The sequence below is a fragment of the Lithobates pipiens genome, unplaced genomic scaffold (genome assembly GCF_037356315.1).
Source record: "Lithobates pipiens isolate NorthernLeopardFrog02 unplaced genomic scaffold, aLitPip1_a1.2 Scaffold_3, whole genome shotgun sequence".
Classification (NCBI taxonomy): Eukaryota; Metazoa; Chordata; class Amphibia; order Anura; family Ranidae; genus Lithobates; species Lithobates pipiens.
The window spans coordinates 84405005-84419100 of NW_027507790.1; the positions used below are offsets into that span (position 1 = coordinate 84405005).

Here is a 14096-nt window from a genome sequence, read left to right on the forward strand (position 1 = left end):
CCGGAGTCTGCCCTTAGGGAGGGGGCACTGTCAGGGTCCTTACCTGGTTGGTCGCGGTGCTGCCCGTGTTGGTGCGCGCCGATGTCCTGCGGTGCGTGCTGGGGTGCGTGTTCCTGTGCGTGCGGTGTTGCGCGCTCCTGTGGGCGCTGGTGCGCGTCGGTGTGTCCCCTCACGTGCCCCTGCTGGCGCTGGTGCGCGTCAGCGTGCTGTGGTGGGCACTTCGGGTACCGCTGGTGTGTCTGCCGGCGTTCGGGGGCGCGCACACCCGTGCGCGTCGGCGTGTGCGTGGTGCTTGGCGCCAAACGGCCTATTTAGGTCTGCCACTGACATCTCCCAGGTGCTGCCTGATCAACAGCTTCTCGGTTCCTGTCCCGTTGCTCGTATCCTGTGTTCCTGTTGCTTATCTCCTGACGACCCGGCTTTCCCTTGACACCGCCGACCTCTGCCTGCATCTGACCTCGGCCTGTTTGACCTCTCTTTTGCCTGCTCCTTCTGTGCCTCTGCCGCCCGCCTGTTGCCGTACCCTGCCTGCACCCGGACTTGCCTGCTCTGCTCCTGTTCTGTACCCAGTTTGCCTGTGTCCTATCTACACACCTGCTGCCGGAAGCTTCCTGCAAGTTCCTGCTCCTGGAGCCATATCACAGGCTCTCTTACCACTCCGCACTCTCAGCCACCTGTCTGCTCTATCAGGGGTTGTAAGTCGGACACGTACGGGAGACCACCATCTGCCCAAGTGGACTCATCGGTTCGGTAAGTGCCAGCCTGACAGACCTGCGCTGCTCATTCCACCCTGCTTCAGAGGACTGTCCTGCTACTGGCTCTGGGGTTCCCCTATCCCTGTCTGTGGTCCCCCCCTCATTTTTTTATTTTCTCTTTTTTACCAGTTTACCTTTTTGCCTTCCCCTTTCCCCATCCCTTTTCGATCAGCCTGTGGGACATGGAACATTACTTATGGTTGGCTATGCACTCATTGCCTGTCCTTGGGGATGGAGTAGGGGGACTTTAATGCTTTGCTGCTTGTGGGTTATTGCGGTGTGCGATTGGCGGGAGAATGCTTGCCCCTTTTTTTTCCCACATTCCGGTAATCTCAAGAACTGTGCCCCCGGACCTGTCTGTCCGGGTGACTCCCTATCCGCAGGGAGGTTGATAATATGGACTGTTTATCCACCTGACTCTGCATTGGCGGATTGATCGTGAGTGACTTTTACTGTGCCTTCTAGACGTTCTCTTGGTACATTGCTCCCCAGGGACTGAGACTTATGTGTTTTTTGGGATTTCAAACGCACCCAAGTTGGGGGGGTAGCGTGGGGTGGGGGGAGGGGGGGTTGGTTGGTTTCAATGGGTTTAATACTTGGTTTTATGTTTTGGGTAGATTGTATGCACTTTTCTCGCTGCACCGTAACATGCAGGAGCTCTCCAGCTCCTGGTTTGGAGTTCTGCTTCTCTATTTCAGTCTTGGGCTGTGGGGGAGGGGAGGGGGAGTCGGGGCTGGGACTGTAATGTTCTTGTTTTCTTTACTATGGCCCCCCTAAGGTTGATCTCCTGGAATGTGCGGGGGATGAACTCCAAAATTAAACGATCCCTGGTTTTTACTTACCTGAAGAAGTATCTCCCGCACATCTGTATCTTACAGGAGACACACCTTACGGGTTCTCGTATCCTATCGCTTAAGAAGCCCTGGGTAGGCTCTTACTACCACTCCACTTTCTCCTCTCATTCTAGGGGGGTCAGTGTTTTGGTGCATAAGACGCTCTCTTTTCAATTGTTGAACTTGCACTTGGACCCTGATGGCCAATATGTTATTCTACATGCACTATGTGACGGGGTGGAAATGATGGTGGTTGGACTTTATGTGCCACCGCCGGCGGACCTCTCGATACTCCGGAAGATCCTTGCTATAGTGGCTGGCTACCCAGTCACTAACGTGGTTCTCGCTGGGGATTTCAACATACCCCCGGATCCAAGTGTCGACAGGCTCGCGGCCGGGAGGGTGGTGGACGTGGGTCTGGCCAGATGGGCTGCAACATTCGGATTGCACGATTTGTGGAGGTGGAAACACCCTGTAGCCAAGCAATTTACGTGTAATTCAGCTACGCATGCCACTTTGTCGCGCATAGACTTGATCTATGCGAGTACTCCTCTGTTGCAGAGGGTCTCCGAGGTCTCCATCCTGCCGCGGGGTATCTCCGATCATGCCTCGGTGATGCTGACTATCCGGACAGACTCGGTGGCGGGGATGGGGCTCTGGAGACTCTCCAGGTACTGGATCACAGATGAACAGGTAGCCCCGCTGATGTTGTCGGAGCTGGGAGACTATTGGACTCATAACGATGGCTCGGCATCGCCGGCCTCGGTCTGGGATGCATTTAAAGCCTATGCCAGGGGCAGGTACCAGTTTAACATTGCTCAGGTCCGAAAGGCCTCGCGACTGACGCTATCGGAAGCAGAGCGTAAAGCAATAACCCTAGAAGACCGTTACGCCCGCTCCCCTAGCCCGAGTTCCCATGGGGATATGCTCACCGCATATAGGGAGCTGGCGTTACTCTGCACCGCTTCCTGCCGTCGCTTCCTCCTCTCCCAGACGCAAAGGATTTTTGAGCAAGGCGAACAGCCGGGGAGGTTGCTGGCTTGGCTGGCGGCGGAGCGGACGGGTAGCCCCTGCATAGCTAACATTAGAGAGGTTGATGGTTCTCTCCTTTCTGACCCCACTCAAATTAACGCTAGGTTTGAGCAGTATTATACCCACCTGTATGAATCCAAGGCTGTGTATTCCCAGGGGGAATTGACCTCCTTTCTGGACCGGGTGGCTTTCCCTGCCCTGACTCGAGAGGCTGCGTTGGCCCTGGAGAGCCCTATTTCTGTACTTGAGGTTCAGCGGGCAATTAAGTCCCTTCAGGCGGGGAAGACTCCAGGTCCTGATGGACTCCCCTCTGAGTTTTACAGAGCTAATATAGAAGTGGTGGTCCCTTATTACCATGCTAACCTCACCAAGGCCTTGGAGATGAATGTACTTCCCGACTCCTTCTCGGAGGCTGTCATTGTGTTAATACCAAAGCCAGGGAAAGACCCGGAGCTGTTTTCATCCTACAGGCCGATATCTTTGTTAAACGTTGATGCTAAGATACTGGCGAAGATACTGGCTGGTAGGCTGAACACGGTAATATTGGCTCTAATCAATGGGGATCAAACTGGTTTCATGCCCGGGAAAGGCACCAATATTAATTTGCGACGCCTTTTCACGAATATAGCGTGGGTGGGGAGGGGGGAAGGTGCGGGAGCGGTGGCCTCTCTGGACGCGGAGAAGGCCTTCGACTCCGTGGAGTGGGGCTTTCTCTGGCAGGTCCTCGACCGCTTTGGGTTTGGTCCTAAATTTGTGGCCTGGATACAACAACTGTATGCCTCCCCTAGGGCCCGCATACGCACGGGTGGTGTCATTTCTTCCCCTATTCGTCTCTGTAGGGGCACTAGGCAGGGCTGCCCCCTGTCTCCGGGACTCCGGGATTCTCCTACGTTCTGCGGAGGGGGTGGGGGGGTTGAGGGTGGACCCCCTGTTGGAGCGGGTCTCGCTTTATGCGGACGACGCTTTATTGTACCTCGGGGATACCTCGGACTCACTTACGTCGGCCTTATCCATAATTGACGAATACGGTAGATTCTCGGGGGTCAGGATCAACTGGGGTAAATCCAGTTTGTTTTTGCTCTCCGATTCTACACCCCCCCCCCCGCCCTCCTCGTCCTCACTACAGATGGTCTCCCGTTTCCGATACCTGGGGATTGAGATCTCCAGAGACCTCTCCCATTTCCTGGCGGATAACTTATACCCAGTCCTGAGTGCCTTAATAGCGAAATGTCAAATCTGGAAGACGCTGCCCTTGACACCGGTGGGAAGGGTTAATTTACTTAAAATGACGTTTCTCCCTAAATTTTTATACGCGTTCCGTAATACTCCCGTCCCGATCCCTAGCACTTTCTTCCGCAAGTTGGACGGGGTGGTTTCCTCCTTTGTATGGGGTGGTAGGGTTCCGAGGATCTCTAGGGCCAAGTTGCAGATGCCATTGTCCTTGGGGGGACTGTCGCTACCCTATTTCCGGCGGTACTATTGGGCGGCGGTGTTAGTCACAGTTCGCTGGTGGTTCACTCAGCCTAAATCTAACCCGGCGGTTACGTTGGAGGCGGCGATTCTGGGCTCACACACAGCTTTGGCGGGGTTGGTTTATCGGGGACCTAAGTCTAGTCCCCATGTAACGATCCCGATGCGAACTACCATCCAAGTTTGGGACAGAGTCGCTGCCACTGTTAAGGCTGCTGACTCTGTTTCCCCTCATACACCGCTATGGGGCAACCCCAAACTTCAACATTTTATCTCTATTCCAGACTCTGGCCTATGGTCCAGGTTTGGAATCATTAACCTTGCACATATCATGCCTAATGGGACTCTCATTCCCTTTCCAGACCTCAGGGAGGCCTATGATCTTCCCTCCTGGATGTTGTTTCGGTACCTCCAGCTGAAACATGCCTCGCAGGCCCAATTCCCCGGGAGGGTCCTGGTTGAGCCTCACGGGGTGGAGAGGTTTCTTGCCTCCCGTGGGGTGGACAGGATTCTCTCTTCTATATATCTACGCCTCACCTGTGAGCGCCCGGGTGGGGATTCGCCCTTATTTCTAGTCTGGAGGGGGGACATCCCGTCCCTCTCTGAGGAGGAGTGGGACTCAGCCATTCAAAATTACCTCCCTAGGGTAATCTCCGCAAGAGATAGGTTCATTCAGCTAAAATTTTTACACAGAGCCTACTACACCCCCCAACGTTTGGCTAGGATTTATCCCACCCAGTCCGAACTTTGCCCTAAGTGTCAGCAGGCGGCTGGTACATTCTATCACGTCACCTGGGAGTGCTCAATCATTCAGGGGTATTGGCAACAAATACTTGTGGATATCAATGCTGTCACTGGTCTCTCAGTGCCCATGGATCCTAAGGTGCTTCTCCTTGGCATCATGGATAATGTCGTTCAGACTACTCATAGGAGTCTCCTACTGTTCTATCTCTGTTTTTATGCCAGAAAGGTACTCCTGCAGATGTGGAAGCAGTCGTCTCCCCCTACAGTTTTCCAGTGGCACTCGATGGTGGACTCGGTGCTGCCACTCTATAAGCTTACATATATGGGACGGAGATGTCCCAAGAAATTTGGCGGCATCTGGGATCCATGGTTGAGTGCCCGCTCTCTTACTGTCTAATTGTAACACCTTCCTTCTCCCCTCACTTGTAATAAACTAGGATTGAGGTTCGAACTCTGTTGAATATGACTGTATTGAGAACTGTGCATAAGTTGTAACGATGCTTTGCTTTAATCAATAAAAACTTTTCTGTTAAAAAAAAATACCTCCCCCACTATATTAAGGACGATATTCACCTTACCCCGAGGCCACTCCCCCAAGTGTCAGTCAGCCCAGGGGCCGGCAAAATTCCACCCCACACCGAAAACCATAGTGCCTTCTAATAGTAATCTGTCCATGGATGGTAGATGCGCTCTCCCCGCGTACATCGCTAGGCAGCTTTTACATTTACATTTCACATTAGACTTGTACCAACTAGTTGACAAAAGAAAAATTTTTGTATTTAAAAACACCAAATCATTATATAAAAATATCGTCCTTTACCAGCACCTACAGGTAAGTATTAATATAGGCTTACTTGTAGGTAAAAGTTATTGTACAGGGTGTACAACCACTTTAAAATACAGCACAACTTTAACATGGTGATACATGGTGATACAGATGTATGTACATGCACACATCTGTATGTTCATATGTTAAAGTTGTACTGTATTTTAACTTGAGTATATCTCTCCAGATAGAATTACTGAAGCTCCTGACAGCAGGTTGCGAAACATGTCGAGCGAGCAATTCTTTTTAATCTATGAGGACTGTGGGATTTATGAAGAGGGACGCTACGTCAGTGTGGGCATTTTCTTCATATTACCACACAGGAAGTATTTCTATAGTGTCACCTCCTGTGATTGAACACTGTGTATCCCATATTATACAATATACAATATTGTGTTGTATATGTATGTACTTTTATGTGAATTTTTAAAATGTATACTTTTTTATATGTGCCTATAAAGTCCATTATTCCTTTATTTAGCATTTATAGCTTACATATGATGTGGCACACCCATATTTAGGTGTCTGCTTGCCACCTTAGGCAATGCAATCAACATAATCTCATCTTTCTAAAACAGCCACAACCAGAGTAAAAAAAAGCCTGTCCCCTGTCAGCACACTGAAGAGAAAGATCCTTGTGAAGAAGCAGTCATCTCCTCCCTGAGGTCTAAAACTCCCCTGTTATTCAGGCCTCAGGAAGGAGATGACTGCTTCTTCACACAGTGGTGTAGTGGTTAGCACTTTAACCTAGCAGCAAAAAGGGTCACTGGTTCAAATCCCAACCATGACACCATCTGCCTGGAGTTTGCACGTTCTGTGCCTGTGTGGGTTTCCTCCGGGTACCTCGGTTTCCTCCCACACTCCAAAGACATGCTGGTAGGTTAATCAGATACTATAGTATGTATGAATGTCTGTTAGGGACCTTAGCTTGTAAGCTCATTGAGGGCAGGGACTGATGTGAAAGTACAATATATATGTAAAGCACTGCGTAAATTGATGGTGCTATATAAGTACCTGAAATAAAAAAAAAAAAAAAAATCCAGCAGGAAGCATGAGAATTGTGGATTGCTGAACTATAGATCTGACTAAGAAGGGGGCATGTTGGACTTCTGCAGGGAGAATCCTGCTTCCACATAGTGAGGATCCTTCTTTGCACATGCTGTCTTGGGGTACTGGCTTTTCTACTGGCTGAGGCTGAATTCTGAAGAAAGAATTATTAATTAACCTGGAATGTTTTTAGCTAGTTGAAACTGAAGGTTCAGTTGGGTTTAATGGGGATCATAACTGGAAGGGCAGAAATTGCCTCATACAATAGGTTCACACCTATACATGTGCTGCTCCTCACATTTTCACAGGCACAACAACCTATTTATTTGAATAGGTTGCTGTACCTGTGGACAATGCAGGAAAAATGGCCCTGCGCTATTTGCACCCACATCAGTGTGAACCTAGCTTAATTGTTTCTGCAAATGTTGTGTGTTTAATCTTCTCTATTTGTTTTTGTCACCATTTTACACAGCCCTGGAATCGGCTATTTTAAATTTGAATGAAGCTAAAACTTATTTTGGAATGGTTGACTGCAAGGAACAGATTCGGGACATTCTATACTTGCAAGCCAGACTGTACAACAGCTTAGGAAGAATCCAAGAGAGGAATAAATGCTCCATGCTTTTCCGACAGATACATCAGGAACTTCCATCTCATGGAGTTTCATTGTTGCTTCGCCTATAGAAGGTTTGCTTGCTAGCTCGAAGATGTTCAGAACTTTGCCATGCACCTGATGTCACATTGCTTGTATGTCACAGGTGACCAAGAGTATACAGAAGAGTCTCTCACAGAAAGTAAAACAGACTAGCAAGCCTACCATTTGGTAAAATGATCATAAACACATTAGAGGTTAAAAATGGTTGGCTTTGTATACTATTTTTTTTTTTGCCCATGGCTGGCTGCCCCCAGTTATTTGTAATGTTCTATTTTATATTATGTACTTCTTCTAGCCAGCCAGCAGATAGAGCTCTAGTCTCCTTTTCACTCACTGGCATCGTAACCTTTTCAGCTGTGCTGAAAGAAGCCCCCTGTTTACAGACCTCAGTAATTAACCAGAGTACTGACTCATCCCCTATAAGCTGAGCCTGAGGTTTTGGGCAAAATAAGCCTCAAAGTATACACTGCTCTGCTGTCTCTTTAGCTAAACAACAGTGCTTGGGTTATCTGGCATGAAGAAAAGCTTTGCATTATCTTTCCTTACACACACTAGAAATGGTAAGTTCTGTCCAACACACGTACGCGCGTGTGTGTATATATCTACTCTGTAGTAATGTTTGGAGACTACTTGTACACGATTTACTTTTCGGTTTCCCTGCTGTTGTCCACCTCCTATACAGTTCTAGGTAGAGACCTTTTTGACCAACTGATCTGCATTTTTACCACCCATGCTGCAATGGCAGACACAAATTGCTGTGCCTGCAATACTTTGCTTTGCTTTGTAGTGCGGCAAAAAATATATAGCATGTTTGTGTTTGGCGGGCTCTACTGTTACCCATCTATTTCAGTAGGAAATCCTTTGGCTGAAAAAAAAACACATTCAAGTCAATATCCTCTCCTAAATGCCTAGCAGCCTCTGGTCTTCTGCCCTCTGAAAAGTAATCCATGTGTGAAGATATACTTCTGACTGCTTTTAGGTACCATCCTAATTCCACCCTGATCACAAATGGTTTGTAGTGTATTGTAAATATCAGTGTGTACCTGTATGCATATTCTGTTGAACACTGTTTTGTAATTAAATTATTTTTGCATTACTGTTGTATTCATATGTTTTCTGTGTTACATAAAGTGTCACATCAGAAGATCTGTAGTGTTTGGTTTTCAGTTTTAAGACTGCAGATTCCCTTCTTAAGTTACCCTGCATTTCAGGGAGGAAGAAAGATTGGGTTAGATAAAACATTAGTATAATATTAAGATAGGACAAAGTTGGGTTAGTACAAATAGGAATTGGTATGACTGTGATTCCCCTGTTGCTTCTGAGTATACTATGAATGACATTACGCATGCGTGTATAAATGATTGACAGATGTCAGCAGAGCAACCAGTGGTTACAACATGCAAATAGAGCATGGGGGCTCAACCTGTGGCCCTCGGAGCCCTTGGATTTGGCCCTCGGAGCCCTTGGATTTGGCACTCGGAGACCTTGGATTTGACCCTCGGAGACCTTGGATTTGACCCTCGGAGACCTTGGATTTGACCCTCGGAGACCTTGGAGTTGACCCTCGGAGACCTTGGAGTTGACCCTCGGAGACCTTGGAGTTGACCCTCGGAGACCTTGGAGTTGACCCTCGGAGACCTTGGAGTTGACCCTAGGAGACCTTGGAGTTGACCCTAGGAGACCTTGGAGTTGACCCTCGGAGACCTTGATTTGGCCCTGGACTTGAAACTGAATGCAGGAGTTATAGTGTGCTTTCAGAAAGTGCACCACACCTGCAAAATATAATAGAAATCTATGACAAGGCGCAGCTAACCCACAGGAAAGCGGTGTGGGTTAATTGCAGTGTATCGGTGTGAAAACAGCCTTTATAAGAGGCTTAGGACAGTAAAGATTAATTTACATTTGGGGGCGGGGGGGTGTAATACCCCATGGTGGAGATGTGTTTTAGTCCCAGAGACCATGCAGCCCATATTATTTAATGGGCAGAAAACTACAGCCCCAGCATGCCCTGTGGTGAGAAGAGAAGGTATAAGTTTGAGCCCGGGGAAAAAGGGAGGTGAGAGTGTGAGAAGAGAGTGGAAGGGAGGCTGAGGGGGCTCGCAGAGAGATTGAGACTAAGCCACAAAAACCCCCTTTGCTGTGCCACATTTGGGACCCAGGGAGAGGGAGGGAGAGAGAGCCATGTCTACTGTCTATTAGCAACTGAGAGATGTGAGGTGAGGTGACAGGATTGTGTGGGCGGAACTTGACCTGAGAGAGCCACACTTTTCCCAAGACTACCGTGAGAGTGCTGACAGGATACTGAGGAGAGAGGGTGGCTGAGGGGAGCCAAGAACAGTGACAACAACTTGGTTCGCCATAGTTCAGCCCAGGGACCTAGCTTGGCAGCCCAACGGAGAAGATCCACATTGCTTCAGAGATCGCAATACTGATCTAGGTGTTTGGTCGGCTGCTGTCTGGTCACCTAGCCAGTTTAGCTACGAGCCATCCTGATAGGCCGACATGAGGTGGACCGGTGCCTTACAACATTGCCAGGAGCCTGAACCAGCATTTGGAATATCCGTTGTGTCTTCGCACATAAGATTGGTGAGGGGTGTAATCCCAAACATCTTTAACACAGTACAGACACTGCATGAAGACACACATTCCCCTTCCAAGTGTCAGAGGATGCTTGTTTGAAACTGCCATATTTAGCTGGTTTGTCCTTGCAAACCACTACCTAGCGGAACATCCTAGATGATTACTGTCTCAATTTTGCTTGAGTAAAGCTACTCTTAAAAGAAAGGGCTCCAACGTTGAGCACCCCTGTAATAGAGCATGGCCAGGGCTCACATACAGTACTTTGATTTTACTGGTCATTTCATCTTCTCAGCAATGTTTGCGGAGCCATTTTCAAGCCGATTTAAAAACCTCATGTTGCATACTTAAAGCAGAATTAAAAACTCCTATTATTTACAGCCAAGGAATCTGCCTGTTTGATCTGCAGTTGCCATGGTGCTACACAGGTGATCAGTTATGACACCAGCCATTTGATGGGTTGACAATTCAGTTGAGACCACAAGCAACTGTGACAGTTATTGTTCGACATACATTGAAAGTAATGGTTTTGGGAAATGGTTGAAGCAAATAAATCCACCAATTTGGAGAAGAATTAAATCTTCCTGTCTTTTACAGCCAAGAAAGCAGCCATCTGTCTGATCTGCAGTTGCCATGGTGCTGCACATAGTAGCAGTTATGACACTGGCCATTTGAGGGCTTGTTGGTTCATTTGAGGACCCTTTCTCACCAAAAAACATAAGTTAAAATAGCAATATAAAATTTAGAGACAGAAAAGAGCCTAAAAGGGAAACACATACAGCAATCACATCTAAGAATTGGTAAGCTGCAACATGTTTGCTTTTTGGGTTTAATACTGCATCCAGCACTTTAAAGCTTCTGTCAGCCTTCCTCTCTATCTGAGCCAAAACATACAATCAAGACTGAAAATGTACATATTTTAATTGCAGAAAGTGACATATAGTTTTTGAGACTAAGGAAAAGGGGAAAGTTTCCAATAAGGAAATGATTGCTCTGAGCTTCATAAAAATGGTGGCTTCTAGCAAGAAGAAACCAGAGCAATGCTGGATGCCATGTACAACACACGCTAAGGTAATTGAGCTACTTTGGAGCGTTTGTTGCCTGTAGGAAAGCCCAGCCAGGTGAACGGGCTTCCCTATGCAGTTGCAGGGTTAATGCACCAAAAAAAGCACAAAAACCTGTTTGATTCATGTTGTGCTGTGACATTTTAGAGCTCAGCATTATTATAATAACACCATGTTTAATTTAGCCCCATGTATGCTTGAGTGTGTTTCTGCTGGTTTCACTATGCTCAACATGCAGAATCCCATTCTTTCCAATTAGCCCTGTTCACATTTGTAATTTTAGTCGCCTTACTCTATGTCCCATGCTCAAAAATCGACATGAACTTTTCTGAGCACATTAGGATGTTTTTGGTCCTACAGAATCTAATGGGAGCTACTGTAAACCATTTTTTATTCCTGCAAATCTGCTCTCCTCCCCCTTTGCCCGGCCCAGGAAACTGACTCCTGGCGCTTGCTACAAATGCAAAAGTGCCTGAAAAAGTTTCAAAGTTACCAGGAATACACCTTTTTTTTTTTTCAGCAGTACTGTATACCAGAAACGGCTCCCTCTCTGCAGAAAACTGATTAGTAGGTGGCCTGGACATGTGCTGTGGAAGCTATGCAAAGAGGTACTTATAAGTATAGCTCTGGGTTTCTTATTCAGGGTTCTACCATTGGAGGTGGCAGAACAGGGTGACGCGAGGGATCACGGAAAAAGTGATTAGAGAGACCGAAACAGAAGCAGGGGAAACAGTGACTCCCCCCAACCCCTCCCCAGGAGGTTGACCTAGCAGAGAAAGTAACAAGGAAGCAGGGACACCAAGTGGGTGAAGCTTACAGCAAGGATGCAGCTGCTCTCGCCACACACTATAATGCTCAACCTGAAAGAGTGGAGCTGGATGGTTATCGCTGTGGGGCAAGTGAGCAATCCTGTGAAGTGGGTAATCGGGTTTGTGATTACTATATAATGAAAGTGAGGGCTCTGCATCCATTATGTTCTCTCTGAGCACCTCTCCCTATAACTACCTGCACAAACTTTTTTTTTTTTTTTCTATTTTGAATAGGGTAGGGTTATAACCCCTGTCTGGTTTTATTCTGGGTGGTGTGGCCTGAGGTTCCCAAGAACCATCATTCCAAGGGATTGTATGACTTTCTCATACATTCAGCCCTGTCTGGTTTTGTTTGCCACCTGTGACTCATTTGGGAGATGTCTCTTCAATTCCTGTCCCATAGCCAAACAGGAAATGAGAGGAAATCAACCCCCCACCAAAGTCAGGGATTCTCTGGTTGTTACCAGAACTATTGTCCCCATTGGAGGATTTCCTATCTATTCCTTTTCTAGTGACAACCCAAAAGTTGGGACTTTCTTTTACTATCATTCTCAGTAATGGTACATAGGACAGAGGGTGAATCTTCTGCACATACAGCATTATAAACCCGACAGATGTAATTACTCTGTCTATACAAAAAAAAAAGCTTTTTTTTGTCATGCTTTTAAAGCCTAAGTGCCAGAAAAATCCGTACAAGGGACATAGCTTAGAATGTGTCCCTTGTTGCTGATGATTCTCTTATTGGGTGAAATCCTTCTCTGAACCTGGATCTCTAAATGGAGGGTTCAGACTGATCAATCGCACGCCTGCTTTTCATTCATAGACTGTGTAGTATGCCTTCTACGAATGAATGTACCATGAGTTGTATATCTGAAAATCATTTCAGAAGTTTCTGGCGAGCTGTATTGTTTTCCAAAGGTTTTCTTGGTGGTAAAAACATTTGAAAATATCTGGTTTAACCACTTCAATACTGGGTACTTAAACACCTTCCTGCCCAGACCAATTTTGAGCTTTTGAGGTGGCACCAATGAAGTGGCACTGATTAGGTGGAATTGATGGACACTGATATGAGGCACTGATGGGTGGCACAAATTGGCACTGATAGCTGGCACGAATTGGCATGGATAGGCGGTATGAATGGGCATGGATAGGCGACACAGATGGGCATGGATAGGCGGCACAGATGGGCATGGATGGGCACTGATAGGTGGCGTGGATGGGCACTGATAGGCAACATTGTATTGTATTGTTCTGTATTGATGGATGCCAATCAGTGCCAAACAATGCATGCCAATCAGTGATGCCCATTGTGGGCACTGATTGGCATCCATTGTGGGCACTAATTGGCATCCATTGTGGGCACTGACTGGCATCCCTGGTGGTCTAGGGTGGCATACCTGGTGCTGGGCATCCCTGGTGGTCTGGTGGCGTCCCTGGTGGTCCAGTGTGGGCATCCTCGGGGGGGCTGTGCTGATAATCGATCAGCACAGACCCCCCCCCCCGTCAGAGGAGCAGCCACTGGGATCTCCTCTACTCGCGTCAGCGGCTCAAAATCCTGACGACGTCCTATGACGTCCGGTCAGGATTTTGAAACCACTTTGCAGCTGTCATTTGCCTATAGGGCAGGCTGCAAATGGTTAACTAAAACTCTAGAACAAAAATGTAATATATTGCAGGTTACCAGTCCTTAGATGTGGTGGCTGCGTTAGTTTTCTTTTTTCAGGCTGAAAACATTTTAGAACATACAGAAAATCATCATCTTTTTTTTTTTTTTGTAGACTACTAATACAATAACCACCTCTTCTTCATGTAATGGACATGCAAGAAAGGAAGACATGTTTTTAAATGGCAGCCTGTGTGGCAGCTATGGCTTCTTGAAAAGCAAAACAAAAAGGGAAGGCGCACTGACCTAGTGCATTACTATTGCATTACTATAAAAAGAGCTTTATTGAAAACAGAACATATAGCAAAATGGCTACTCACAAACGAGTATTGATAAAAGGCATAATCAATACAATTGGATCCATCGCACCGAACATCGACACATCCAGATCTGATGTCAGATAGATTGATTGATGAATACCCCAACGTTGGGGTATTCATCAATCAATCTATCTGACATCAGATCTGGATGTGTCGATGTTCGGTGCGATGGATCCAATTGTATTGATTATGCCTTTTATCAATACTCGTTTGTGAGTAGCCATTTTGCTATATGTTCTGTTTTCAATAAAGCTCTTTTTATGGTAATGCACTAGGTCAGTGCGCCTTCCCTTTTTGTTTT

The 14096-nt window shown here is 47.1% G+C and overlaps 1 protein-coding gene across 1 annotated transcript in view; it reads left to right on the forward strand.

Annotated features, from left to right (window-relative positions):
- The window catches only part of ANAPC5 (anaphase promoting complex subunit 5), a 79501-nt gene extending 71043 nt beyond the window's left edge, over window positions 1-8458 (forward strand). The window contains exon 17 of the mRNA XM_077461982.1: window positions 7180-8458. Coding sequence (XP_077318108.1) covers window positions 7180-7391 — 212 coding nt within the window. The 3' untranslated portion in view covers window positions 7392-8458. The remainder of the gene's footprint in view (window positions 1-7179) is intronic.
- Window positions 8459-14096: the final 5638 nt, after the last annotated feature.